This window comes from Engraulis encrasicolus, chromosome 22 (assembly GCF_034702125.1).
Source record: "Engraulis encrasicolus isolate BLACKSEA-1 chromosome 22, IST_EnEncr_1.0, whole genome shotgun sequence".
Taxonomy (NCBI): Eukaryota; Metazoa; Chordata; class Actinopteri; order Clupeiformes; family Engraulidae; genus Engraulis; species Engraulis encrasicolus.
The window spans coordinates 44,059,520-44,086,293 of NC_085878.1; the positions used below are offsets into that span (position 1 = coordinate 44,059,520).

A 26,774-nucleotide genomic window follows, 5' to 3' on the forward strand; every position below is an offset into this window, starting at 1 on the left:
GTGTTCAGCTGCGTGTTCATGTTTCCATGTTAAACCCGCTCCTCGTTCCTCAGAGGTGGAAGGGGTGGTGGAGCCCACGCCACTCGCCCAACTGCGGCATCCTCCTCCCAAGAAGAAGAGGAGGAGGAGGAGGAGCGCTTCACCCGCGTCAACCCCAAGGCTGGGGCCGGGGCCACCACATCGCCCTCCACCGGCCCCTCCACATCCTCCCAGGCCAGGGCCCCTGGATCTGGGTCTGCCTCGGACAGCAGCCTGGTGGGGCTGCGCGTGGTGGCCAAGTGGTCCTCCAACGGCTACTTCTACTCGGGACGCATCACCAGCGACCTGGGCTCCGGGCGGTTCCGGCTGCTGTTTGACGACGGGTACGAGTGCGAGGTGCAGGGCCGGGACGTGCTGCTCTGCGACCCCATACCTACGGACACCGAGGTCACCGCCATCTCGGATGACGATTTCTTCTGTACTGGTAAGCAGACAGTCGTGTAGAAGATAAAATGCTATACTATCACTCGCTCTGAAATTGACAAAACATTGGCAATAAGGACATTTTTGCCTTTGATATAAATACTTAGATGTAAGAAGTCATGCTGCTGCATGCCCCAAATTAGTGCACAATTTCCGTGGTTGTCTCGTATGTCTATTGTCAGCATGGCAATGTGTGTGACAATGACATGATTTGCATCTACAGTACTGTATATGCTGTATGTGGCAGCTATGGTCAATTCCAAGAATTGGTCTTGGTATCAGAAGGTCGCAGGTTTGAATCCCATGCCAGGGGTGCTCTTGATCCAGGTGCTGATCCTCCCGTTGCTCCAGAGACTGTAACCAATACCCTGTACCCAAATAACTCAAGTAAATAAGCGTAATGCAATTGCTGTGCAGGCGTGGTGAAGGGCCACAAGACGGTGGGTGGTGAGCTGCAGTATTGTGTGGAGCGCGAGGGCCAGCAGCAGTGGTACAGCCGGGCCTCCGTCATCCTCTCCATGGAGCAGGGCATCCTCCTCCGAGAGCAGCACGGCCTCGACCCCTACGAGCCCCTCACCCCCCTCACCAAGGCCGCCGACATCAGCCTGGGTGAGTACCAAACAAGGGGATATTAGCCTGGGCTAGTGGCCAACTGGGAGGGTTGTTTAGCCTGGGTGGGTAGTGCTAGACTTGGCAAATACAGGACTGGGAATATGGCAGCCTGGGTCACTAACAGACAAGTGGACTGTAGCCTGGGTGTCTACCAGACTGAGGGAATCAGGGCAAACAGATGTACAATCATATCTAATGATGATGGAATGTTTTAGACACTGTTCAGTTATATCCATAGACACTATTTGACAAACCCTGTATGACAAAAATGTCATCCCTAACCCCTCTTGGACATTTTTTGAGCCAAGTGGATGTGTTTAAGTCACACAGTCAAATGAGTAGACAATTTAATGGATAGCGAGGATTGACAGGTTTAGAGCAATCTTGTTGAACTTGCATAGAAGATGTGAATGAGAGATCTTTTTCAAGACACTCAGTCATTGAACGTGTTGTTGTTTTATGGGTATCTTGTTCACCTCTGTGCAGATAATCTGGTGGATGGTAAGCGTCGTCGTCGTAGCAACGTGACGGCAAACAGCACGCCCACCCGGAGCTCGGCCGCCAGTAGCCCCGCGCGCACCCCAGGGCCTTCTGGGAAGAGGAAGCTGATCAGCTCCGCAGAGGACGAGCGCCAGGAACGCACGCCCGCCAAGAGGGGACGCAAGGCCGGCCCCAACAAAGCCGGTATGGCAGAGGCATGAGCCATGTATGAAGAGCAAAAAGACAATAGAATGAGGAATGGAGAGGGTAGAGAGATTTTTTGTTGTTGTTTTTGTGAGTTATTTTAGTAAGTGGTCATGAATTTTTTTACACTTTTTTTTTTTTAACCTAACCATGAGTTGCGGTTCTTTTTAATGATTTTAAATGTATATTTAATTTCTAAATGCATGTTTTGAATGGACTTTTTGAAATATTTGATCATGAATTGTTTTTTCCCCACAAGACTGCAAGACTGCATTACTCTCTTGTGCCTGTGATTTTCCCTGCTTGTTAACATGAGCAATGTTGTGCAAACTCTTGTGTGAGAGTGCTTACAAAGAATGGGCTGCTTTCATTGCGATGGCCGCCATAGTACTCGCTACCGAGCAGGAAGGAATGGGTATGTTAACCATACACAGCACACGGTTGGTTACAGGGGAGCACAGTCTGAAAAGGTGAAGGTGGTGCAAGGCATGTTGGGTATCATTCAGATCTTGAGACATCAGGTTTATTTTGTGTTTTTTTTCACCATCCTCATCATTAACAGTGGCCCCAACGTGCGTTAAGGTGAATATACGTACGCACACAGTGGTGCTGACAGCCTCTTTATCCCGAGGTTGCGTTGAATGTCAGCTATTGTTATTTGGAGTGTCTTGCACTCGGCAGCCACCTCCTAATGAGGTCAAAAATAATGGGGTCCTGCGTGACACTGGCGCCACTGTCACGGTGCGAAGACGTGCGCTCACTGGCCTGAGTCACTGTCACATTGCCTCCTCGGGTCTGTCTGCATGATCACACCACCGGGGGCTCTGAGATGTGGCTTTCACAGCACTGTGTGGTGGTGGCGGCGGGAGCACAGAAGCAATGATGATGCTGAACTGGCATTTTGCTTTTCCTCATTATAGCTACCTTTTTATGGTTACTGTGTCTGCATACTGCGTCTGTCTATGTGTCTGTCTGTCTGTCTGTGTTAATCCATTTGTTCTCGTGTGTATGTGCGTGCTAACTATGTGTGTTTGTGTATGTGTTCAGGTGCACGTTCCGCAGCATTTAACACCACCTCCGAAAGTGATGGTGAGCTTCTGACTAGGCATGGTGTGTGTTTTAAGCTTCTCTTTCTAGTTCTGATGTATATTTGCTAAAATAGCTCTTTTAGTGTCTGTGCTAATCCGTGTGTCTTGATTTTACTTTTCAGATAATTGTTTCCAAACATTGCTGTGCTAATTGAAGTTTGCATGAAATAGTAACTTGTATTATTGATTTGCAGCGATGTTCAGCCAAATGTCCATAGTTTTCCGAGTATGGAGTCTTAAAATTCTTTTTTAAATTATTATTTGATTTTTTTAATTTTTGACAAACAGTCAGTCTTCCATCAGATTTTCTCCAAATGTCTCAGCCAAATGTCCATAATATTGCAGGCAAAATGATCATTTTGCTGTTGTGTTTGACTTGCAAATGTTGCCATTTTTTTCACTTCTTGCCCATCAAATTAAAATAAAATTCTTGTAAACCTAATGGTCACCCCTCTTTGTGGTTGTGTCTGTGTGTATTCAGGTGCACAGGCAGGTGCAGGCACGGGCGTGTGTAACACGTCAGGCAGTGGCACTGACCTGCCCTCTGACTCTGGAGACCTACTGAGCAGCCACGGCCCGCTGCCCACCAGCGACTCTCTCTTCATGGGCTTTGCCTTCCTGCTCACGGCCTCCTCCTTCAACGACCGCCTCTCCAACCTGGCCACCAGTGACGAGGACGAAGGTAGGTGTTGGTGTTTGAGAAGATTCTCATTCGTCCAGGTCTTCTTAGGCCACTGTTTTTCAACACATGGGTCACCTGAAATTCAAATGCGGTCACATGAAATTTTGGTCAAATGTAACCATTTTAAGTTCAGTACTATCAACCAATTCTGCTATTCTTTCATCAGCCAAAAGATTTCAAACAAGCCCCCATTCTAGTAATGTTAAGTGTAAAATCCCCTCCCCCATGCATTTGAATGGACAATGCCATTGCTAATGAGGAACACAGCGGGTTATCACATGGGGATCTTCCATGGTGTAGTGGTTAGAGCAGTGGTGCTTTAAATGCGCAAGTGCCCTGGGGGACCCTGGTTCGAATCCCACCTCGGGTACTCTGCTCCAACAACATCCCTAGTCATTTCCTGTATGCTTTCTCTGAAGGCATTTATCTAAAAAAAGACAATGATAATTACATGTGCCTGGAATGAAGAGAGTTACCTGTGTGCTGGGTGTGTTCCCGTGTGTTGGAATCGCCCAATCAGATATCTGATGACAAGGACAGGGGCCATCTGACCAGAGCAATACATTTTAGTAACTTAATCTGTTGGAAAGTGTTTTAACGATAAAGTTCCTTGAAAAATATAAAATGTTTAATACTCTTCAAAGTGTATTATTATAAACACTAATACTAATTTCAAATTCTTTCTTTGGGGGCGCTGTGGTGCAGTACGCCCATGGGGACCCAGGTTCGAGTCCGGCCTCTGTCATTTCCCAGCCCTTCCCCATTTCTCTCTCCCAAGAAAAGAAAATATTGCTCAAATATTAGTCCAGACCTTGTTATTTGCAATAGTCAAGACAAATGTGTCGTATATTCGGGAACCCATTGCCATTGTTAGCAATGTCATGAAAAGGTAGAGGGCCAGGAGAACTCCTTGATCCCTTCTCCTTTTATCGTGAGCCCTTATAAGGCTGCCATGTTGACTCGTTGTTGTTGTGATGTTCGGATGGTGTGAACTGACTCACAGAGCCGTTGATTGTTCCTCATGTGTCGCTATGCTGTGGTGTCATCCTCAGACTGCCTACAGACGGCCCCCTATAACAAGCACTACATCACCAGTCAGCTGGAGGCCGGAGGAGGCCTGGTGCTGCCCGACTTCAACGAGGAACAGGTGAGTCTAGCCTGGTCCTGACCATCTCATAATACTACAATTTCATTTCGTATTCATGGTCTGGAGGTTGTTTGATCTGACGCGATTGCAGGAAGCAGGAAGGACATTTTTAGAAAAATCAGGATAATTTGTTGAACAAACCTGTCTGACGTCTATCTTTGGCGATGTAGGACCGTTTAACAGACATGTCAGACAGAACTTCCTACCGTAGGATGAAATTACAATGTAGGTCCGTTTGTCAGAACACCGGCCAAATCCTACCGGTCAACATCGCTCCACAAGGTACCAGACGTAGTGCGGAGCCAAGTCTCTTCGCGGAAGTACGTAGGATGGTGCGCGAGGCTAAGGTGAGTCACCATCTAGCAAAAGTCCATCAAAGGGGGGCAACTTGACAGAGTGAGCTGGTACGCTGTTCCATTATGCCGGGGACCCAGGTTCCAGTTCCAAAGAACTAGAGAACTAAAGAGGTTCATTAGGCCTGTTTGTAATAATTTAGGAGCTGTTTAGTTTTCAAAGATAGTAAGACGTGAAGATTTCTGATGTGAACATCAAGTCTCAGCTACTATGCCTCTGCAGCCTTCATCAGAGGTGTCACATGATGTTGGTGTGACATCTTTTGTGTTTATGTGCTCTGCCGTCCCATCTTATGTAACATACAAAAATGTTTACCACATACTGGCTTTGAAAAAGAAGTGTTTTCATAAAAAGGAAGAGGTGAGTCACCCATCAATCCAAAGGGCTGTCAAAAATCCTTTTTGGACCCCTTTAAACTGTTCTGGTTTCACAACGTCCAAACTGCTCACTTTTTCCAACCTGGTGCAAGTAGGTAGACTGTGAGTTTCAAAGAGCTTTTTTCTGTCAAAGGCCCACCTGGATCCTTTTGAAACGCCTTTAAATCGTAATCTGGGTCTGTGTTCCAAACTGCTCACTTGTTTCCTACTTGTTGCCTCAGTAGGTAGAATGGGACTTACAAAGGGCTTTGATCCACACATCGTGGTCTTTGCTGAATCAAAAATCTCCAATTATTCACTGCAAAGTCATCGGTCTCGCTCATGATCCAGTAGTCCAGAAAGGCCTGTTTTCTCAGCTGGTTTTAAGTGACTTCTGTCTGTGTAGTACAGTTGAGTGCAGTGGGGTTCTGAGCACAAAAGTGTTGCGACTAAACTGCGAATAAACTAATGCCTCCCAATGGCAACCGTAGAGCCCCCTTTGAGAAACACTACTCTAGAGCACCTTCAAAGCGTCTGTGGCTACCACGTCCAAACTGTCCACTACTTTTCTACTTGGTGCAGTAGGTAGAGACAGTGTGAGTTTCAAAGGTCCATACATGATTCTCTGTACATTAAATAAGTGAAGATTTTTGATTCTGCAAAGTCCTCTGTCTGTCTTATGATGTGATGATGATCAGGATGACTCAGATTGGCCCATTTTCTTAGCTGATTTTAATGGCCTCTGTCTGTCTGGCTGGCACAGTTCAGTGTAGTCAAGCTCCGAGCACAAAGGGTTGAGACTGAAAGTGGGGAAATGGAGGAGTTCTTTTTGCTAGACTGGAAAAGTACCCAGTTGAAGTCGAAATGGCATATGCTTATGCAACCTGACATTTTATTCTAAATGTTAAGTGGGATGGGAAGTGCACAGCAGGTAAACCTTCACCTTAAATTTCACTTAGCATGTTTCGGTTAAGACGTGAAATAAGCATAGTGCTGCACTCTGCCATGGCATGGATGGCAATTTGTCAGACAAGATCCTGCTGTGAATCATCACTATAATGAGATAATTTATGGTAGTGGAGTGTAGCAGGAGTAGCAGCTTGTTATATTTCAATCAATATATTTCAATTATATTTCAAGCTCTCTCACTCACTCACTCTCTCTCTCTCTCTCTCGCTCTCTCTCTCTCTCGCTCTCTCTCTCTCTCTCTCTCTGTAGTGCAAAGCAGCCTATCAGAGCCTGCTAATTGCTGACCAGCACTGTCGGACCAGGAAGTTCCTGCTGTGTGTGGCGAGTGGCGTGCCGTGTGTGTCCAACGCGTGGGTGCGGGACTGCTGTCAGGAGCAGAAGCTGCTCAACTACCGCAACTACCTTCTGCCCGCCGGGATGGGGCCTGGACAACGCGTCATCGAGTGGTGAGGATGGTGACAACCAAGACATTCAATATGTTAGACAAAGATCATTCATAGTACGCATCACCAGTGTAAAGGAGTGGGATCCAGCCTGGTGTGATCCTCTCTTTGTTTTCTGTGGTGTTTCATGGCGACTTGCACACAATGTGTGCCACGGCCATCTATAATGCCAAAGGAACCCCACTCATTCTCAACATCCACTGTTCTCCTAAATAGATATACTCCTTACGTTGCATGGATCCCAGAAAAGTACCCCCATGAATCATCTCCTCTAGTGGCGTGCACAGGCATTTTGTGGTAGCAGTTCTCGAGAATGGGACGGGGGGCATGTGGAGCCTCCTGCTGCCTTAGGCTTTAGAGGCTTTAGAGGCAGTTGACAGTAGCCTGGTTTTACCAGACCACATTAATTACTTCGTAATTCAATTTTTGTCTGGATCCTTGATGCCCTGGAGCACTTGGATGGGGGGAGTGAGCTCAGCTCTGGTTTGAAATGAGTGGTGACCAATCGCTGACAGTTGACGTTCATGACGCATGTTATCCTCCCAAGTACGTTCGCTTATTGGCCGGTAACACCGGCCGTCTGTTAGGCGACTGAAAACCCTCCCCAGAGAAGCGTAATCAGACCATCTGTGAATTACGGAGAAATACAAAATGAATGATCTGTCCTGTCAGGCTAGGTTGACGGTGCCTTCTCTAAAATGACTTCATTCAACATTTCATTTTTTGCTGGTGGTTTGCAGCCTATCTAAGCTATAGGTGTAAATGGGACATGTTTAGCCTAGCGCAGCCAGACCCGTACAGCAAAAGGGAGCAAATTCAATTTGCGGTCGCTAGGGGCGTCTAGATTTCTAGGCTAGGACATGTTCCCTTCTGGCTCCAACACTGATGCCCACTTCTGAGTTAGGTCTAAGGTTAAGCAAGCAGTTACACAATAATCTCCTTTTGAACAGGCATCCGCGCTGCAGCCCGTTCAAGAGCCTGCGGGTCCTCCTGGTGTTTGGGGGTGCAGCAGAGCTGTGGGGGGAGCTGCTGAAGCTGAGTGGAGCAGCCAGCGTCAAGCAAGTGAAGGGAGGAGCGGATACAGGTATGTCACTCAATGAGTGCGTTTTAATATGCGACTTTGCCTCCTCCACTTGCTTCTCGTCATGATGACATCACTGACAACAGCATTATATTTCAATATCTTGCAAAAGCTCAATTGTAAAGTCTTTTTCTCATTTGCAATTGGGATGGTGAATGAAAAACAGTCCCTCAAAAGTTGTTGTGGCGAGGCTGACAGCTGGGAGACTTTATCGTTTTTTCCACGGAGGACGAGGAGACAAGCACAAGTGGAGGAGGCAAGGTCACATATTGGGATGCACCCACTTCCTATATCTTACTTCCCGTCATCTCCTTTTTACCCATTCAACATTCCACTTACAAAATGAGAAAATGACCTTTGAATTGCGCTGTTACTTGATGCTTAATAAAACAGGAGATTAGATATTAGATAAATAGAACCATGAAGTTCCATTTAAAGTTTGGGGATGTTTTGGTCCTGGGGATATTTTTCATGTTAATGTGATAGCTTTTAAGCTGGTGAAGGGATTGGCACCCAATCTTGGGAATTATAGGCCCATGAACTGAATACATGGAGAAAATGTTGGCTCATTATCTTGTGGTTGTATTTGGGGAATTTTATAGTTAAAATGTTGAGTTGTCGAAGTTGAATATTAACTTTGAACATCATAATACCTTTTGAAACTCATTAAAATAAAAACATTGCTGTGTTCTGTTTCATTTAATGCATGGATTCTGTAAAACTCTTGTGTTGACAGACATTCCAGCCAACACGTATGACGTCATGGTAACAGAGAAGTCCTGTCCATCAGCGGTGATCAAGCTGGCCAGCTCCGCCTCCCTGCCTGTCGTCTCCCTCGAGTGGCTCGTCCAGAGTCTGATCATCGGAGAACGCCAGGACTACAAATCTGACCCCCAGTACAGCCATGACTACGCGCTATGAACTAAACGGCCCCTTTCCCAAACTACACAGTTACCCACTGACAACTGAACCCATCCATGAAGTTTTCACCTGTGTTTGCCATCAGCTGCTCTTTTTGAATGTGTAATACAGCTCTGACCTAGGATCAGTTCTTGTATGTCCATCTGTAGTATGTCATGAAGTGTGGAGACATGCAGTCCTGATCCCAGACAACAAGCTCGTGCCTCTTATTCTGTGGAAGGCTTACATCCAGTATGTGAGTGTGTGCTGAGGTGTTAGTGATGGTGCATGTCTCATGTACATAGTTTTAACCCGTCTGTTTTTATGCCGTAATAAATTGTGATCCGTTTTATTTCTTACACTTTATGCCTTTTTATTCATTCGTTCTTTCAAGAACTAGACATTATTATATTTACACGCAATACATGAAAATGAATACAAACAGAAGAGTTATCACAAGCGGGGATGGGCTTTTTAAATACAAGTAGCTATGTAGTCAGAGAGGGGGTCGGTTATTATTATGATAAAAGGTATGACGCATGGCACAAGTAGTCCCTTCTGCCTATTGAAACAGTCATCATGGCAACCTAAGTGCATCTTGTGTGGAATGTGAATAACTGCAGCTTGGCGACCAGGTTTTCCAGCTCTTGTCTCACAATCACACGCTGCACCAAACAAAAACATAACAAAGGAAAGGCAATTAGTGTTTAATAGAACTCTTGTCACAGTGATCAATTACTGAATTAATTCTGGTCCAGATTATACTTCAAGTGATTGATTTTAATTACATTTTGGGCGTTTCCTTGTTTGGTTGCCAACAAAGTAAGCTCCAACAGAGTTCTAAGTGAATTGCAAGAGTGTTTGCTGTTGCCATTATTATTATGATACAATACAACAATGGTTACTGTCAGGAAAGCTGTTTCACACATACTGGCTACATTTACCTGAGACATTTAATTCATATTTAACTTTTTATTAACTCTCTAATTCTGAATGAAGGTTCATTCTGCTTTGAAAACGTCATGCAAACATAGCCATTAACATCAAACAAGAATCAATGGCATTAGGTTGTATATTCCATATAAAACATTCAATTAAAAAAAAGTTGTATACAACTAAACTGTTGAATAGGATAACCTGTTGGAATGAGACTCTTCAGTCATAATCAGGGTTCTAGTGCTGATGCTGGTAACATTTTAGCTTGGTTGGTAGAAAAGACCAATTTATTAGCCACTTTGACCCATCAGTGAGTGTGTGATTGGCTAGTAAGATTAAAATCTTAGAGCAATTTTGTCTGGTAATGAAAAAGTTAATTTGGAACCCTGGTCATAATGTTCAGACCTCCACAAAATATGGCCTCACCTGCCCAGCGTTCCTCCTGACTGGGTGTAGTATTTGTTGTAGTCGAGCCGCAGCAGCAGCTGGGCAAGATCAGAGTTGATCTGATGGTTCCTCACGGTGGATAAGATCTTGAAGAGCAGGAAGGACTGGCGACTGAAACCCTGGAAAACAGAAAATATTTCGGTTACACTTTAATTTACTGTCCGTTTAAGTGCAATGCTACAAAATAAACTAAACATTTTGTACTTGAACTATACCACTTCTTGTGACACTGTTAAAATGTATGCGGTTAAGGTATAAACCCGAGGTGGATAAAAATAAATGTTAAAAAAAAATGCCATTTTGACAGTTGCGTTTTAGTGCACTAAAGGAATATTTGATTTTCTAAAAACTGACTTCTTCTGAGGAGATTTCTTAAACTCAAAAATACCCATATTAGCATGTGTAAGAGGCTTCTAAATCGCATCCCCATTCTCGGATGTATTCTAGAAGCACTTGGCACTGAAATGTCTCACATTGTCACACCAGATCAATGCCGCCGTGCAAGGTGCTGATCAGTACACCAGGGGCCATAATTTAGTCAAATCAAATCATGATATCACATCACATTTTTTTATATGACTGGTATCAGGAACTGGACAAATGGCCAAACAACAGACGTGTTCTAGTTTTGTCACAGTGCACAGCCAAGATGTCCATCACCATGCATTATGAACATGCTGAGAGCAAAGTAACACCTAGAAAAATGTCAGACCTTGACCAGGATGTCGAGCTGAGCAGCTCCCCTCTCGTCCAGAGGGCCGACGTTGTGTCCGACCAGGGAGCAGAAGTTATGGCAGAGGTCCAGGATGTCGTTCAGACAGTGGAACACCTGAGGACAGCACAGGAGACCGGGACAGCCATAAATGTCAATGTTAATACCTGCAGTCAGCATTAATAAGCACTTACACGAGGCAGGGCTCAAGGAGCGTGGTACTGATGGTGTTGGAGAGGCCAAGGAGATCAACCTGTCAACTGTACATCTTAATAATAATGATGATGACAAGAACAGGGTCCCCACAGGAGAAAGCAAGATAGGTGTTAGATTTTTGTACAGCCAGTTAGGGTGACTTGGAAGACCATACAAATATTTAGATTTAGTGAGAGATTAAGAGATTTTGGTGACTGCTTTAGGATAGACAGAAACCATGTAACCATTGAACATAAAGGCAATTAAAAACAAACTAAAAGTCAAAAAATTGTGTTAGACTCTGCTGTCCTACTTCAGTGGGAACAGGTCACTGTACTGTTGTACAGGCTTGAAGAGGTTACTGTACTGCTACCGCACTTACAGGCTTGAGCAGGATGAAGGACTGGGCGAGCAGGTTGCTAAGGAAGTGGTCGTGGGCCAATCGGATGCTCTCGAAGTCTCGTGTGGCATTGATCTGCTGCTCGAGCTGGGCAAACTGGGACTCCAGCACATCCACCTACAACACACCACAGACTTCATTATCAACATGGATAAAAGTAACAACTTTGAAAATGTAATAAACTCAATTTAATTAACTTAATAACTAACAATTTAATAACTAACTTCTTATGTCTTGTTATAGTTAATATTACTAATTAATTGATTCAGAACTGCAAATGGCTGCAAAAGAAGCAAGGACAATAGAAGACGGTTCACTGACGTCATTAGAGCGTAGTAGATTGTAGGAGTGTCCTGTGCTTTCATTCTGCTTTTAACGGCCATACTCTGTCGCGGCTATTACTCGTCTCGTTTTTGCCACACAGTCCAGCGACTCTGTTGCTTATTCTTGTCGCCACTGGTGTGTTCACTCAGTAATAGTGCACTTTCTCAAGCCAGGTTAGCCAGGTATTCCGGCTTCAGGTATTCCTCACCTGTAAGTAGTACTGCAGGTTATCCACCAGGAAGGCCATGTGGTTGCGTAGCCTCCACTTGCCGGCGTCGGTCTGGTTGGACTTGAGGTGCTTCCTCTGCATCTGCAGGGCCCAGCAGTGCTGCAGCTCCGACTGCACCCGCCGCACACTCAACAGGTACCGGAACACCACGTTATACCTGACGGAGGAGGGCGGGACGCGGGGTGACAGAGGGACAGCAGTAGAAAGGAATGGTGACGACATGTGAAAAGATAGAAAGATGAGGAAAATGTGGAGAGAGAGAAAAAGCAGCAAAGTGGGATAAAGAAATTATTCGGTACTAATTCAGCTCTTGCTCTGTGGTCATACTGCATTGAGCAGCAGCCACTTATAACCAAAGTGACAAAAAAGAGGACATCACCAGCAACATGTAATATCTATGGAGACAATACAAAGAAGGCAATGGCCATGACATAGTTTGTGCAGCCATGTGTGTCTAGGCTACAGCCATCGGGTTATAGGCCTATTCAGTCCTCCAGCACTACAGATGTGAAGAGGCCATAAACTAGCAACAGGCAATATGTGGAGAACTACAGCTATAGGGATCATACTCACTTCTCCAGCACTGCAGGCGTGAAGAGGATGTGGAGGGGCCACTGCACCTTGTAGGCCAGTCCCAGCACTGCCCAGCCGTTAGAAGGGGCCTCACGAGGGGACGTCTCCTGGGGAGGGGTGTTCCCCTCTCTGGAACTGGAGGTATCTGTTGGATAACATGCAGACAGACAGACAAGGAGTGATACACATACCGGTAGCTCCTATTTAAATCCTGCATCACACAGAATTAAGCCTCATAATGCGCACTGTTCTGACAGTGGAATTCTGTAATAGTTGTTGAAAATACCATCGTACTATGCTAATGACATTAGTCATACATTATACGACATTTCATCATTATGGTAACAGCAAATTTATAACAGGGCTATGCCTCCAAAACACCAAAGTGCCTTCTTATGTTAACAAATCACATTATGTAATACTTCTTGTTTTACATCATACGACATCTCAGGGAAACTGATGTTTAACACAAAAGAAATATCTTAGCACTTCTGAAATACAAACTGCTTAACTTCCCTCTGATCAGATATTTTCATTGCTTCATATCAAACTTCCAATAGCCCCAGCTGAACCTGAAGCTTTGAAGGCACATCAAAATGTTTCTCCGGAGTTTGACTTACCCATCCGAATATAATTATAATCATCTACAGACATGCTGATGATGCCATCTTCTCATTCTTGCAGCTAATGAACATGACGCAACAATGCTTCTACATAGGCAAACTAAAAACTCAACACAAATCCTTATGCAAGACTTTTTAAACAGGAGAACCTGTCAGAACAAGTTGGCATACACCAGTAGATATGTCTGGTTTTCACTTTTGAAGTGACTACAATGCAGTGCAATGCAGGCACGTGCGCTCCAATACGGCAGGGGAGGCAGTGCCTCACCAACCCTATGAGAATGATGAGATGCAGTAAATATGAATAATAGTAACAAGAATTTGTTTTCGAGCATCTGCAGCATAACTACCATTTGTGCAGTAGTTAAACAGTTTCAATCATTTTCAATCATTTTCGTGACCAAAATCGTAATATTTTCACATTTCATGTCAAATTTCTCCCAATACGCTGAATTTGGGGCAACTCCTAGTTTGCCTCAAGCCGGATTGCGCAATCCCTCGTTAACAAGCTTGTGCGCATGCGCCATTTTGCTCGTTCTGTGGTAATATTGTATTAAACGTTTTTATACACTTAATAGAAATATGTATGGTGTGCCCTCATTTTCCTGATAATTTTTTACTATTTTCTACGTGTGATTATAATTTCTTTACTCTGAACGCTTTGGCATAACGCCCACTGAAACATACAGTGGTGAGGCCAGCAGCAGTCTGGCCGCAATCTCATTCTGGCATTGAGAGGCTTGCTGGCAGTTACGTCATAGCGAATCTGAAGTTCAGTCGGTCGTGTTTGTAGTATTTTCCTTAGATGGACGAGCGGACAACTTCTGTCTTTCTTGGAGGTTTATTAAGCGAGACCCAAAACACACAGCCGACTCCTGTCGTAACTGTAACATCAACTGTCAAAACTACATCCTGCATGCGCATTACATTTGAAGTTACATTCTAACAATGTGTTGGCGCATGCGCACAATAACAGTACATGACTCAATCATGACATCTTCCCCTTTTTGAGACGAAGGCTATGGCTGGGCTCAACACAGAAATGGAACCGAATAATTCAACTGTGGACTATTAATTATTATGCCCAGGCACGCTGACAGATTACTTTCAAACATTCATATCACATTCTAAACACGCATACTGGTACATCTTTTACCTTTTTTTGTAATTCAACACTTTAAATAAGATACAAGCTAAGCATTTCCTTGTTTTCAAAATATTGTCATTCATTACTGTGGATAGTAAACACATGGAATCTTCCCCCCTTTTTAAGACATTACAACATGCGACAAATATCACTCTCTCCCCTTTTGTTTTGAACAATGAACATCAACATTTTTGTTTTTGTTAGTCATACAATCAACATGTGTGTTTGTGTGTGCAAGTTCTGTGTGTGTGAGGTTTTTTTTTTTTTTTTTTCACATCACACAGGTAACCTAAGGTCATGGGGTGGACTACCCATTAACCTGCATAGTTGCCGGAGGTTATTTTGCTCCGTGTGGCAGACTATGCTCGATCTAGTACAAAGTCTTTCAGCCTCGCAGGTGTCCGAATGACCCTGCCTCGGGAGGTCACTCGGGTTGGCGATTGTTCTGCAGGAACAGGCTGTTCAGCGACAGTCTCTGTGTGGTACGCCTGCGCGCCCTCTGCTTCACCAGGCTGATCGTCTGCGTCGAGTGTTGGGCGAAGGTGACGCCTGTTCCGACGCAGGACACCTCGGTCGGTCTGCACCAGGTAAGACCTAGGCGCAGGGTGGATGCTGTGGACCGTGCCGGATGTTGTCCAACCCGACTCGTTGTCCAGTTTCACCGCCACGCTCGCCCCTGGAGCGAGAGGTGGAAGTGCACGGGCGCCGTGACGCCTGGCGAATGCACGCCTGTAGCCCTCCTTGGTTCTGGTGTCGGCTTGCCTGACTGCTTCCAGGTCAGGCCACTTGGGGTAGAGGACTGTGTCGACAGTGGGCACAGTCGTTTTGATCTGGCGGCCCAGCATCAGCTGTGCGGGGCTGGCACCGGTGGCTTGCAGGGGTGTTGCTCTGTAGCTCATGAGAGCAAGGAACGGGTCAGCCTGCCGCAGAATCTTTTTGGCTGTCTGTACAGCTCTCTCAGCCTCACCGTTGGACTGGGGGTAGTGGGGACTAGAAGTGTGGTGTGCAAAGTCATATGTTTCAGAGAAGGTTTTGAATTCTCTACTCACAAACTGTCCTGCGTTGTCTGTGTAGAGCTCGTCTGGACACCCCCACCGCGCGAAGATGTTCTTCAGATGGGCACAGGTGGTATGGCTGCTCAGGTCTGGCAGGTGGGCGATCTCCAGGTAACGAGAAAAATAGTCAATAACAACCAAATAATGCTGTTTGTCGTACTCACATATGTCTGCAGCGATCTTCTGCCACGGCCTGGATGGTAGCTCGGTGGTGATCAGAGGCTCCTTCCTCTGCGTCGGTCTGGTTGGCAGGCATTCCGGGCAGTTTGTCACCAGGTCCTGGAGCTCTCTCTCCAGACATGCGTGCCCTCTCTTTGGACTTGGTGATACCCTGGTGCCCATCTTGCAGCCGGTTGATGATGTCCTGTCTCATGCTGTGCGGGATGACGATGCGGTCACCATACAGCACCAGCCCTTTTGAGACAGAGAAGCTGTTTCTCCACTGGTGGTAAGCTTTGGTTTGGATCGGAACACTACTCATGTGGGCTGGCCAGCCTTGTGCCACCAGGCTGCTGACCACCTGCAGTTTGTAGTCCATGCTTGTCTCCTGCTTGATCCTCTCCAGCTTCGATGGGGATACTGGCCAGGCGTGGTGCGCTGCATTTTCGAAAGCTATGACATCACAGATTAGTTCTGACACTTCACTTTGCACTGCTGGTAACGGTTGTCTCGAGAGTGTGTCTGCTACGGTCAGTGTTTTGCCGGGCACATACTCTGCTATGGGGTTGTACTTCATCATACGCATGAGTAGGCGTTGGCATCGCAGAGGAACTGTGTCGAGATCTTTGTTGTTTATTAGTGAGGCTAATGGCTTGTGGTCTGTGTGCACTGTGAAACTCTCTAAGCCATAGAGGTACTGTGAAAACCTCTCACATGCCCAAACGGCTGCCAGGCACTCTTTCTCTATCTGCGCATAGCGCGTCTCAGAGTCAGTCAATGTCCGAGAACAGAATGCTACTGGCTTTAGTCCATCATCATGTCTCTGTAGCAGTACGGCGCCTAGCCCATAACTGCTGGCATCTGCGCTGACTATCGTGTGCCTGCTAATGTCATAAAATGACAGTGTGGGTGCTGTGCAGACAAGTTGCTTTACCTTGCTGAGTGTCCCAGGACCACGCAGCGTCGCTCTTCAGCAGGTCGTTGAGGGGTTTGATGGTCGCTGACAGGCTCGGAAGGTACCTCCCCAGGTACTGCACCATACCCAGGAACCTCCGCAGCTCGGGCACGTCGCTTGGCGCCGGCATCTCCGTGATGGCACTGACCTTCGAAGGATCAGGTCGGATGCCCTCCTGGTCGATGCAGTGCCCCAGGTACGTCAGCCGTCTCTGCCGCAGACGACACTTGTCGTTGTTGAGTTTCAGGCCTGCGTCCCTCAGGATGTGAAGGGCTGTCTGTAGTCGCTCCTCATGCTGGCCCTCGTCAGCACCGTGGACCAAGATGTCGTCCATGAAGACCTCGACGCCCTCCACATCGCGGAACAGCACCGACATCTCCCTCTGGAAAATCTCGGAGGCACTCGAGATACCGAAGGGGAGCCGCTTGTAGAAATACCTTCCCATGGTCGTGATGAAGGTGGTGAGCATCGCCGTGTCCCGGTCTAGTGGGATTTGCCAAAACCCACTGGCGGCATCTAGCAGGGAGAAAATGCGAGAATCTGCCAGCCTCGGCAGGATGTCGTCAATGGTGGGCAGGACATACCTCTCCCTCTTTATTGCAGTGTTCAGGCGTTTGAGGTCGACGCAGATTCTCACCTCGCCGTTCTTCTTCGGGACCGGGACCATGGGTGCGCACCACTCCGTCGGCTCCTTGACCTCCTCAATGACACCACACTGCAGCATCCTCTCCAGCTCAGCCTTGACCTTGGGGAAAAGAGGAGCAGACACCCGCCTCGCAGTGCTCACACTGTATGGTGTAGCATCTTCTTTCAGGCGGATTTTGACAGGTGCCACCTTGAGTAGACCCAGCTCTGTGTCGTATGTGCCCTGCACCTCGTTCAGCCTCTTCACCAGCCCCATTGCCACAGCCACATTACGCCCCAGCAAGTCACTGCCCTGACTCCTGATGACGTGTATTGTGAATTTGTACAGCTGCCCAGAGTACTTGACAGTGGCATCGAAATTCCCCAGACAATCCAGTCTGCCTCCCGGGCTATGGAGGTTTGTGTTGTTCTTAGCTAACACGGGTGGGTGTTTTAGTCGATGGAATGTCTGTTCTGATATCACGGTGGTGTCGGCCCCTGTGTCGATTTTAAACACTACTGACGTGTTGTTGATTTTTAGCTTAACAGTCCATGGGGTGGTGGAGTCGGCAACAGTGCGTGCGGCTGTTATTTCCCCCAGAAAGTGCTCACTGCCCCCGCTTGCCTCGTACTCTGCCCCATAGTCTGCTGTCCTGATGTTGACCAACTCGTTTACTTTTGTTGACCGACACACTGCAGCGAAATGCCCCACTTTTTGACAGTTACGGCACGTAGCGTTTATCGCTTTACATTGGCCCTGTGAAAAATGGTGTTCCCTTCCGCATCTGAAACACATTTTCGGCGGTTGGGAGCGGTTGGTCTGCTGCCTCCCTCTCGAGCTGGACTGAGAGTTCGGTGCTCGAGCCTGCCTACTGTTCCTAGCAACTTCGCTCAGATAGCTAGCCTCGGTAGAGCTAGCTTTAGCCTGCTGGCTAACTTGACCCTTTATTTGCTCCGATTGCCGTACCATCTCAACGGCCATATCGAGCGTTAGGTCGGCTGTCAGTTGGAGTTTTTCGGACAGCTCTTTGTCTATTATCCCTATGACCAACTTGTCACGGATGTTTTCGGTCTTAACACTCCCAAACTGACATGTTTCCGCCAACTCGTACAAAGTCCTTATGTATTCCTCCGCCGATTCCCCCTGCTTCTGTCCCCTTAGGTAGAAACGGGCTCGCTCGTGAATGACATTGACTTTCGGCACGAAATATGAGTTAAGTTTCCCCAACACAGTCTCATAATCATCCTCATCCTCATCCTCATCGAAAACGAATGTATTAAACACTTGTTCAGCCTCTCTTCCCAGGGCGTATAGCAAAGTGCTCACCTGCACGGCACCACATTCGTAGTTCATCTTCGTCGCTAGCCGGTATCGCTGAAACCTTTGTCGCCACTCTGGCCACTGTTCCGGACGAGTGAAATCCAAACTTTCGGGAGGATGAAACTTCGCCATGTTCGACTTTTACTTCTGACACCATGTAGTATTTTCCTTAGATGGACGAGCGGACAACTTCTGTCTTTCTTGGAGGTTTATTAAGCGAGACCCAAAACACACAGCCGACTCCTGTCGTAACTGTAACATCAACTGTCAAAACTACATCCTGCATGCGCATTACATTTGAAGTTACATTCTAACAATATGTTGGCGCATGCGCACAATAACAGTACATGACTCAATCATGACAGTGTTGGCTATTTTGTTCACTTTGACTGCTACCATGGAAGTGGATTTCATAACGAAACTAAGAGCTTCAAGTAACAGGAATTAACAGGACAGAATAAGGTAGGAAATCCATTTTCCCCCTGATGTGCTCGCCGAAGCACTAAGTTTACTATTTGGTGGCAATGTTGTTATCAATGTTTTCTACTTGTCTTCCGTCTAACAAGCCCTCACTTCAAAAGGAAGCACCTGTGCTATCCTGTCACCAAGCTAACACCACTTTCAAAAATGCACACCTTTCCTGAAATCATGGTGGGCTTCCCGGGTGGTTTAGTTACCATATGTAGGCCTAATGTGATGTGTGTAGATTCGCTTGTGTTTGTTGGGCATCTGCGTGTGACTGGAGTGAACAGTGTACAGTGCGAGGCAGCGAGAACAGTGTCTGGCTGCGCAAGCTACTTGTAGAACCTAGTAGTAAGCTAACATTTAGCTCCACTAGACAAGCTACATCCAATTGAAATATTAAGCTAGCTCCATCTGTAAAATGTAGCGAACTACATCATTACAAGCTACTTCAACTAGACATTCAAAATCACAGCATATTTGTATTATTTGGGCTGCAAAACTGACATCTGAAATGTCTGTTGGATATGATAGACCCATGTGATATTTTTGGCCATGGTACCTATGGTCAATCAGCTGGCTTCTTTGCTCTCCTGTCTCCCCCCGGTGTGTGCGCATTTTGCCTCGTCATTAGTTTTGCGAGTTTGATTGCGAGTTTTGATACTGGCCTGATGGAGGTAGAGTGACGTAGCGAATGAAAATGTCAATAGAAACAAAGTTGTGGACATTCGTGTGTATGATTTGATTGCTCGGGACATTTTTGGGAGATAATAGTCCATGGTCTGGCAACTTGCCGTCTTCCTCCCCTGCCTTCAGTGTGTGTGTGTGTGTGCCTGTCGCGTTTGAGAGTTCCATTGGCGCACGGCAAGAGCATATGGCAAGCCGTTTTAACATATAATAGCCAGTATGGATATGTGTTGCAGTTGCGCATGGAAATGTATGGGAAATTTCAATGGAAATGCAATGTTTTTTTAGCTTCCCCAGTCTTGCTGTAGCGCCGCCTATGTGTAGGCCTACCTTATGTTAAGAAAGCTATGACATATGAAACTTATCGGTAGGCCTATTTGGCAAATATTTAATAATAATGTAGCTGTATATTTGAAAATCTGATATTGGAAAAGTCAGTGCCTCACCAGCCATAAACACCAGGGCACGTTACTGGTGCAATGCTATTACACTCTGGAGGGTGAAAGAAAGTGAGAGAAGGAGCAGATAAAGGAGATGTGGAACTTAGCGTACCATGAGTGGGCAAGATGCCCATACGGACTTAGGTTCAAATATGCCCCCCAGGTAATTTCCTAACCATATTCCATCTCTCTCTTCTATACCTGTAATACTCATAGAATCTCTGCTTTCCTGTCCAAAATCTTCATGGTCCTCACAATAGGGGCAAAAGCCCCTAAAATATCCTGGTATATTACATTACATTATTATAATTACACTCAGATTGCGCTTAATTCCAAAAAGATTTACAGTAATTGAGTACATAAAAAATAAAGTGGCCGGTAAGTGAGTACATAAAAAATAACAATAATAAAAAGAGAAAGAGAGATAGTGTTGTTAGGCCTTGGTTACACATATGTTAATCTGTTTCTAAAGGCTCTCAGTTATGACATGTTGTTGTTATGATGTAGTTGAGCCTTTTCAGCAATGAGTTAAGTGCACAGGCGGGCCCATCTGCGTAAAGAGGCTAAGATGTAGAGTGTGAGCGGCACCTTTGGTGTCCTTGCCCTGGTAGTCGATGGTGAGGTGCAGCAGAGGCAGCAGGTTGTCATCGTCTAACAGCACCTTATGGGCCGCCTGCTGGAACGCCATGTTCACATCTGAAATACAACACACCGCTCCATTTCAGCTGTTATTTTCACAATTTTAAGAGGAAATTCATTTCATTACATTCATAACATTCAAATTCTTATCAATTAAGTTCAACCGAGAGTTCTGTTTTGCATGCATGCAATCTCCCTTTGGATCACCTCTTGGATGTATGGAGAATTATTTGAAAATCAATGCAATGTATAAAATGTAATCGGTGCAGCGTATGTACCATGCTCTGTGACAGCTGTGGGCGGGGTTTTCAGCATGTGCTGGGCATGGTCTATGAACACCTGGTACAGTTCCCCTCGACCCAGCAGGTAAAAATCCTTAATGATCTACAACACACAGGAAGGCATTACTCGTCCAATGCAGGATAAAGTATCCCTGATCAAACTGTGGCTTTGATTAAAATGTCTAGCAATAAACACCATTCAGAGCTGTGCACATTCCTTCATCCTACCTTTAGCTGGCCAATGAGATCTGATTCCTCCACCATTAATGTCCACAGGTGCTGTAAAGACAGAGCACTTTATTCACGTGTATCTCAGAGGAAGACAGCACATATAATGGACACAACTGTGTAAACATTCGTCAAATATGTTCACTTCTCGATTCGTTTTAAGTCATGGACTTCTTATAACTTTTATATAAGGTATCAAGCAAGTAGTCTCCGTTTTAACCTTCAGTAAAAATTTCCAGTTATGTACATTCTCGATGCTTACGTAATAGAGAGTGAGTGGGTAACACATAGCGTTGAGTAATCATCACACACACACACACACACACACACACACACACACACACACACACACACACACACACACACACACACACACACACACACACACACACACACACACACACACACACACACCTCAGCCACTGTGCTGCGTATTCGGTCTATGAGATTCTCAAAGTCCACGAGGCTGAAGAGGGGCTGCTGCTTCAACTTGTGAAGCTCTGCTGCAAAAATATCCTCTTGATGCTTGAGGATGGAGCCTGTCCGAGAGAGAGAGAGAGAGAGAGAGAGAGAGAGAGAGAGAGAGAGAAAGAGAAAGAGAGAGCGAGCGAGTGAGAGAGAGAGTGCACACACACATTTTCAGAAATAGATTTTACATATCACATATCCATACAGGTCACTGACATTCAATTAGGGTATTACGGAACACTTGTTGCAAAACACCACAGCATCCCACACTGACAACCGCAGTCAAGTGAACTTGGCTGGCACCGCAGGAACACAACCACCCCGGAGACATGTGCTTTTTACGTGGGCAGATAGATCACCCCAGATCACCCCAGTGCTTTATGTGGGTAGAATAGATAACAAGAGCGAATAATGAGCTCTCTCACCAGCTCGGGACGGACTCTGGTTGTTCTTCTCGAACATTTGCACCGACTCCCCGACGAAGAGGATCTTCTCTGCGACCCGTACAGGGATGTAGGAGGGCAGCATCTCCACGCGCAGAGAGAACTGCTGCAGGGACGGAGCCAGCATGTTCTCCTCCTCAATTAACCTCTGGAGAACAAAGGGAATGCAAAACAGAACAAAAACCATGACATAACCAGACCAATACTTTAAGCTGGAGTATGGGAGTCCGTTTGAGACCTGGTCAAAAGAACAAGAATGATGATATAAACTATCCCGTCTATCACCAGACTAAAACAAGCATCAAGGCAGCATGGTAATGCTATGATCATATAACCAACCGAATAAAGCTGTCGTATGAAAGTCTGTTTGATAAATGGCCCCTAAAATGTCTTCTAAGTTCCCACAACTCTTCCTCACGAAAAAGAAGCACTAATGATCAGTACTCCTCCCTAAAAAGTTTTTTCAAGGAGACACTAATAAGCTGATACAAATCAAGAACAATTTTGGGGGTGGGTGGAGAAAGATTAAAAGTGGGTGGAAAAGTCTGTTATTGACAGAGCTGACTAACTCAATCTTTATTAATTAATAATAACACGCATTATGTTGGCCTGGCTTGCTCTTATTAAGGCAAGTCCCTCTAGACTGAGAGCTTGATTAAATATGCAACATCACAGTTAGTATCACACTGGATGGAACTTTCGGATACTCTTAGAACTTAAGCATGCAAGCTGTAAAAAAAAGACAGTGCCTGAATTGTCCATGTATTATTACCAGGGGATAACTAGATATGTGGCACTAGGGTCTTATTGTCTTACAATTAAAGAAAGATTCCCAGGCCACAGATGCCTTGTCTGTCTGCTATCTAACAGTTGTGTCTTTGACGAGCAGAATACCATGTGTCATGGTACAGAGAGGTCTCCATGTCATGATGATGTATTTGTTACTGGTATCCTGTGCTTTGTATTAGATTCACAAGCTAGATTTAGACACTCTGTGGGGCATTGTGAAAGCAAGTTCAAATGTCCCTGAAATCAAATAAATCTGTACTCCCTGGCGATAAATAGAACGTGTGCTCAGCTCTAAACCAATGAGAAGACATCTCAGTAATGACCTAGATATCACCAAATAAGGAAACCGCTGGAAGAGAAACACACATGCTGAACATGAGTCATCATTAAAACTCATTGTTTCTGACAAGCTCAAACATTAGAAGCCCCTCTTCAATGGTAAAACTATAAATATAACTTGTATACGTCATGCAAAGGCAGGGATTGTGGTTCTGAGACCGTCAGCATTATGTAAAAGTCAAAAGTAAATGTCACTTGGCCTGCCCTCAAATATAATTTCTCTCCATATGACACCACCATATTTGGAACCAAACCCCTGAAAAGCTCCAATTATTAGGGCCCCTAAACCCAAAATAAAAAAGTTTCTTATTTTCAAATTACTGGGCCAGCCCTGGCAGCTGAGTCCCGGAAAGCTTTTATGTTTATTACCTTGTATGGGTAGGCCTGTAAATACAACATTTGTGTTTGTTGACACTTCCTACGGCACTGAAAAAACTTTGATCACCAATGCAGAGGTGCACTTCTCGAAACCATGGTTGCTAACTCCATTGGCTACTTTGTTGTCTGCAATGCAATTTCCCATTGGCAACATCCCAAGTTACTAACTAGCTAACAACTACGCTTTCGAGGAACGCACCCCCCAGCTTTGTTGTTGCAATAGCCAGACTAGAGCTACAAGTTAACCTTTTTCACTGTGCAACTATGGTAGACAGGTCTGGGCCCACCCATATGTCCTTTAACACTGCACACACATCTTCGTATATGATGAGCTTTGTTGTTACGATAGGCAGAGCAGAGCTACATAGGACTCTGCCCAAATAAAAAAAAGTAGATAGACATAGACGTGTGCACAGTCTGCCTGAGGCCAACAACCTCTCTCTTCAAAAGAGAGGTTGTGGGCCTCAGGCAGACAATGAATCACTGCATGTACTCCAATTTCACTTCATGCTTTACTTTTGACATGCGGCAAATTACACTCATTGTTCTAAGAGTATCCTTGGCACAACCAGAGACGATTGATAAGGAAGAGATGGTTCATAAGGAGTGTGTTCAGGAATCCACAAGATGTGAGGTCCTAAGCGGCAACTATATGGTAGCCATGCCGCTTTTGGAGACTAGGAGAATGAATGGAGATCAATAGAAAGTCATGCCCATTTAGTGACGCTTGGTATGATTCATCTTGGTTACCATACTGATAATCTCTGCCATCCAGTCGCTCTAGGTACTCCCAGTCAAGACTGTTCTCCGTTGTTGTACCCAAGTGGCGGAGCGGTCTCCCAGAGGCAGTAAGACTAAGCACATCTCTTGCAGCCTTCAAGAAACAAGTAAAGACTTACTTCTTTCTTGAGTATCTACTAGACTAATGCATGAGCTGGCCAAGCCCCAGAGCAGACTGTTAACATGATGTGTGTGTACTTTGAATGTGTGTGTGTGTGTGTGTGTGTGTGTGTGTGTGTGTGTGTGTGTGTGTGTGTGTGTGTGTGTGTGTGTGTGTGTGTGTGTGTGTGTGTGTGTGTGTGTGGTGTGTGTGTGTACTCATTTAAAATAAATAAATACATAAAACAACACTTCTTTGCATCTGCACTTGTTGTTCTGTATATTTCCTGTGCACTTTGTATTTGCTAGTGATGTTGGCTATGATTATATCCTCTTTTGAACGTCGCTTTGGTTATAAAGTGTCTGCCAAATGCAATGTAATGTAATGTAATCCCTCTCTCCACCCACCAGGTCCTGCAGCTCCCTCAGCTGTTTGCCGCTGAGGCCCCCGATGCCCAGGTCCTCCTCCTCCTCGTCCTGGCTCCCCGCCGCCCCTCCGCTGGGGCCCTGCTTCACAAAGAACTCCTCGCTCTGGTCCAGCAGCAAGCCGTGCAGCATCCACGCCGCCAGCTGCTTATACATCACACCATGACACACCGCCAGGATCCTGCAGGTGCACACAAGAGAGGGACAAGCTGTCTGGACATCTGAGGAGTTTGTTTTGCATTTTTACTGTGTGATTATTACATTACAAATTGCATTAATTAGCCTACATTTTACCCACATCCACCGAAGCAGCCATGCACCCACAGTCAACAGTCAAGCCAAAATTGATAGACATGTACACATATGATGCAAATCTGGGGCAGCCATGGCCTAATGGTATGAGAGTTGGTCTTGGAATCTGAAGGTTGCAGGTTCAAATCCCATATAATCCATGGTTGAAGTGCCTTTCAGCATGGTACCTAACCCCACATTGCTACAGGGACTGTAATCAATACTCTCCCTGTACCTAAATGTAAATCAAATCACTCTGAATAGAAGTATCAGCTAAGTGTGATGAAATATAGAAGAACCTGCTCTCCCTAGTTCCAACCCTCTTCCTTCACCCCCTCAGGGCGCACCCTGTATTTTTATCACAGCAAGAAGCGGACAATGTAGTGTGTACACCTACTTTTCTAAGGCCATGCGGACAGGAGGTAGCCCCCCACAACTGTGCTTGTACACCATCTCCAAGATCTGACATCCATGGATCTGAAAACAGGAGAGAATCCACATGAATACCAATCCCACATGGAACTTATTATGCATTAATAAATAGTGGAGGGTGTGACTTCGCAATTAGTTGAGCCTCACCTTCTGTGACTTGATGGTTTCTACAACCACCATAACAGACGGGAAAAGCAGCTGAAACTGAAGAGAAAAGGAAAAATATTTGTAGGAAATAAGCTTAGCCTACTGACCATACGAAGGAGAATACAGGTAAATAATTTCCACTCACCTGGTCCAGCGTATAGTTTACATGGGAGATGGACAGATGTGGATCACCAAGAAACTACAGCAGGAAATGTCATCAAGAATTATTATTATATCCCATAGATACAATACTGATACATTATTGGGATATTGCAATATATTGCATTGCATTATTTATAAAAGAAGACAACACCCTACCTCATGTTCCAAGTCAAGCAGTACTTGTCTGTATGGTTGCAACATGGAATCAAGGCCTGTACAAAAAGCCCTCAGGTAAATGCCATGGAGTCCGGTGGGATTTGGTTGATTAGCATGGTGCTCCTGCTAGGAGAAATAGAAGCTGTAATTAATGTGGCTCAACAGTTATCCTAATCAGTGCAATGTGTTCAGATGTGCTCTTCTTGCCTGCTGATGGACATGGCCAGTATGCTGTTCTATGAACTCTGTAAAACGCACGTAGTCTGAGCCGAGCTTGCACAGCCTATTCAGCACACTTATTTCACTTGGGTGAAGAAAGGGTAGCTCTTGAGAAACCTGTAGAAAAAAATGAAATAAAAAAAATGCGTTTCAGAATGATATATAATTTACCCACCGCTGTAATAGCTAACGTCGTTGGACTAAGCTAAGCCTGTTCATTCCCATTCATAATGGTTTACCTGCAAGCCTGTCCGTTTATTCCACGAGAATATCGTTCCAGGATATCCACTTAATGCCAATAAAAGCTCATGTATCATTTTCAAGCTATTAGGAATATTTCAAAAACAAGACCGATGCAGACATGTCATTCAAAACCAAAACACCGCCGAATCTGCCGCCGCAGTCTGATGACGCAAACTATCTCTGCGTT

General features: G+C 45.5%; 2 protein-coding genes across 9 annotated transcripts in view; one reads left to right on the forward strand and one right to left on the reverse strand.

Moving 5' to 3' along the window:
* Positions 1–9,139, forward strand: part of tp53bp1 (tumor protein p53 binding protein, 1) — a 37,002-nt gene extending 27,863 nt beyond the window's left edge. For 2 of the 7 annotated variants that reach the window (XM_063187753.1, XM_063187758.1), the window contains 10 exons: positions 54–463; positions 880–1,071; positions 1,561–1,758; positions 2,806–2,868; positions 3,328–3,528; positions 4,581–4,675; positions 4,918–5,022; positions 6,604–6,800; positions 7,748–7,881; positions 8,615–9,139. In XM_063187753.1, the coding sequence (XP_063043823.1) occupies positions 54–463; positions 880–1,071; positions 1,561–1,758; positions 2,806–2,868; positions 3,328–3,528; positions 4,581–4,675; positions 4,918–5,022; positions 6,604–6,800; positions 7,748–7,881; positions 8,615–8,799 (1,780 nt within the window). In that variant the 3' untranslated portion in view covers positions 8,800–9,139. The remainder of the gene's footprint in view (positions 1–53; positions 464–879; positions 1,072–1,560; positions 1,759–2,805; positions 2,869–3,327; positions 3,529–4,580; positions 4,676–4,917; positions 5,023–6,603; positions 6,801–7,747; positions 7,882–8,614) is intronic. The other 5 variants (XM_063187759.1, XM_063187760.1, XM_063187754.1 and 2 more) reach the window with 4 other exon arrangements.
* A 99-nt stretch (positions 9,140–9,238) lies between these two features.
* Positions 9,239–26,756, reverse strand: tubgcp4 (tubulin gamma complex component 4). 2 transcript variants are annotated; one of them, XM_063187762.1, is made up of 18 exons: positions 26,584–26,756; positions 26,333–26,461; positions 26,126–26,248; positions 25,953–26,006; positions 25,808–25,864; positions 25,626–25,705; positions 24,920–25,118; positions 22,109–22,274; positions 21,630–21,754; positions 21,216–21,266; positions 20,985–21,090; positions 20,671–20,763; positions 12,595–12,739; positions 12,001–12,178; positions 11,451–11,585; positions 10,874–10,990; positions 10,141–10,280; positions 9,239–9,443 (listed from the first exon to the last, which is right to left on the reverse strand). In XM_063187762.1, exons 1-18 carry the CDS (start codon positions 26,659–26,661, stop codon positions 9,437–9,439), a joined length of 1,983 nt encoding a protein of 660 aa, XP_063043832.1. In that variant the 5' UTR covers positions 26,662–26,756; the 3' UTR covers positions 9,239–9,436. The 2 variants fall into 2 exon arrangements, with proteins under 2 accessions (XP_063043832.1, XP_063043831.1); XM_063187761.1 differs by having other exon boundaries at positions 20,656–20,763.
* Positions 26,757–26,774: the final 18 nt, after the last annotated feature.

Coding starts and splice junctions, on each gene's coding strand:
- tubgcp4 (XM_063187761.1), bottom strand. CDS start 26,661: ATGATACATGAGCTTTTATTGGCATTAAGTGGATATCCTGGAACGATA. Junction 26,462..26,583: donor ATAAACGGACAGGCTTGCAG/GTAAACCATTAT, acceptor TTTTTTCTACAG/GTTTCTCAAGAGCTACCCTT. Junction 10,281..10,873: donor AGCTCGACATCCTGGTCAAG/GTCTGACATTTT, acceptor TCTGTTTTCCAG/GGTTTCAGTCGCCAGTCCTT.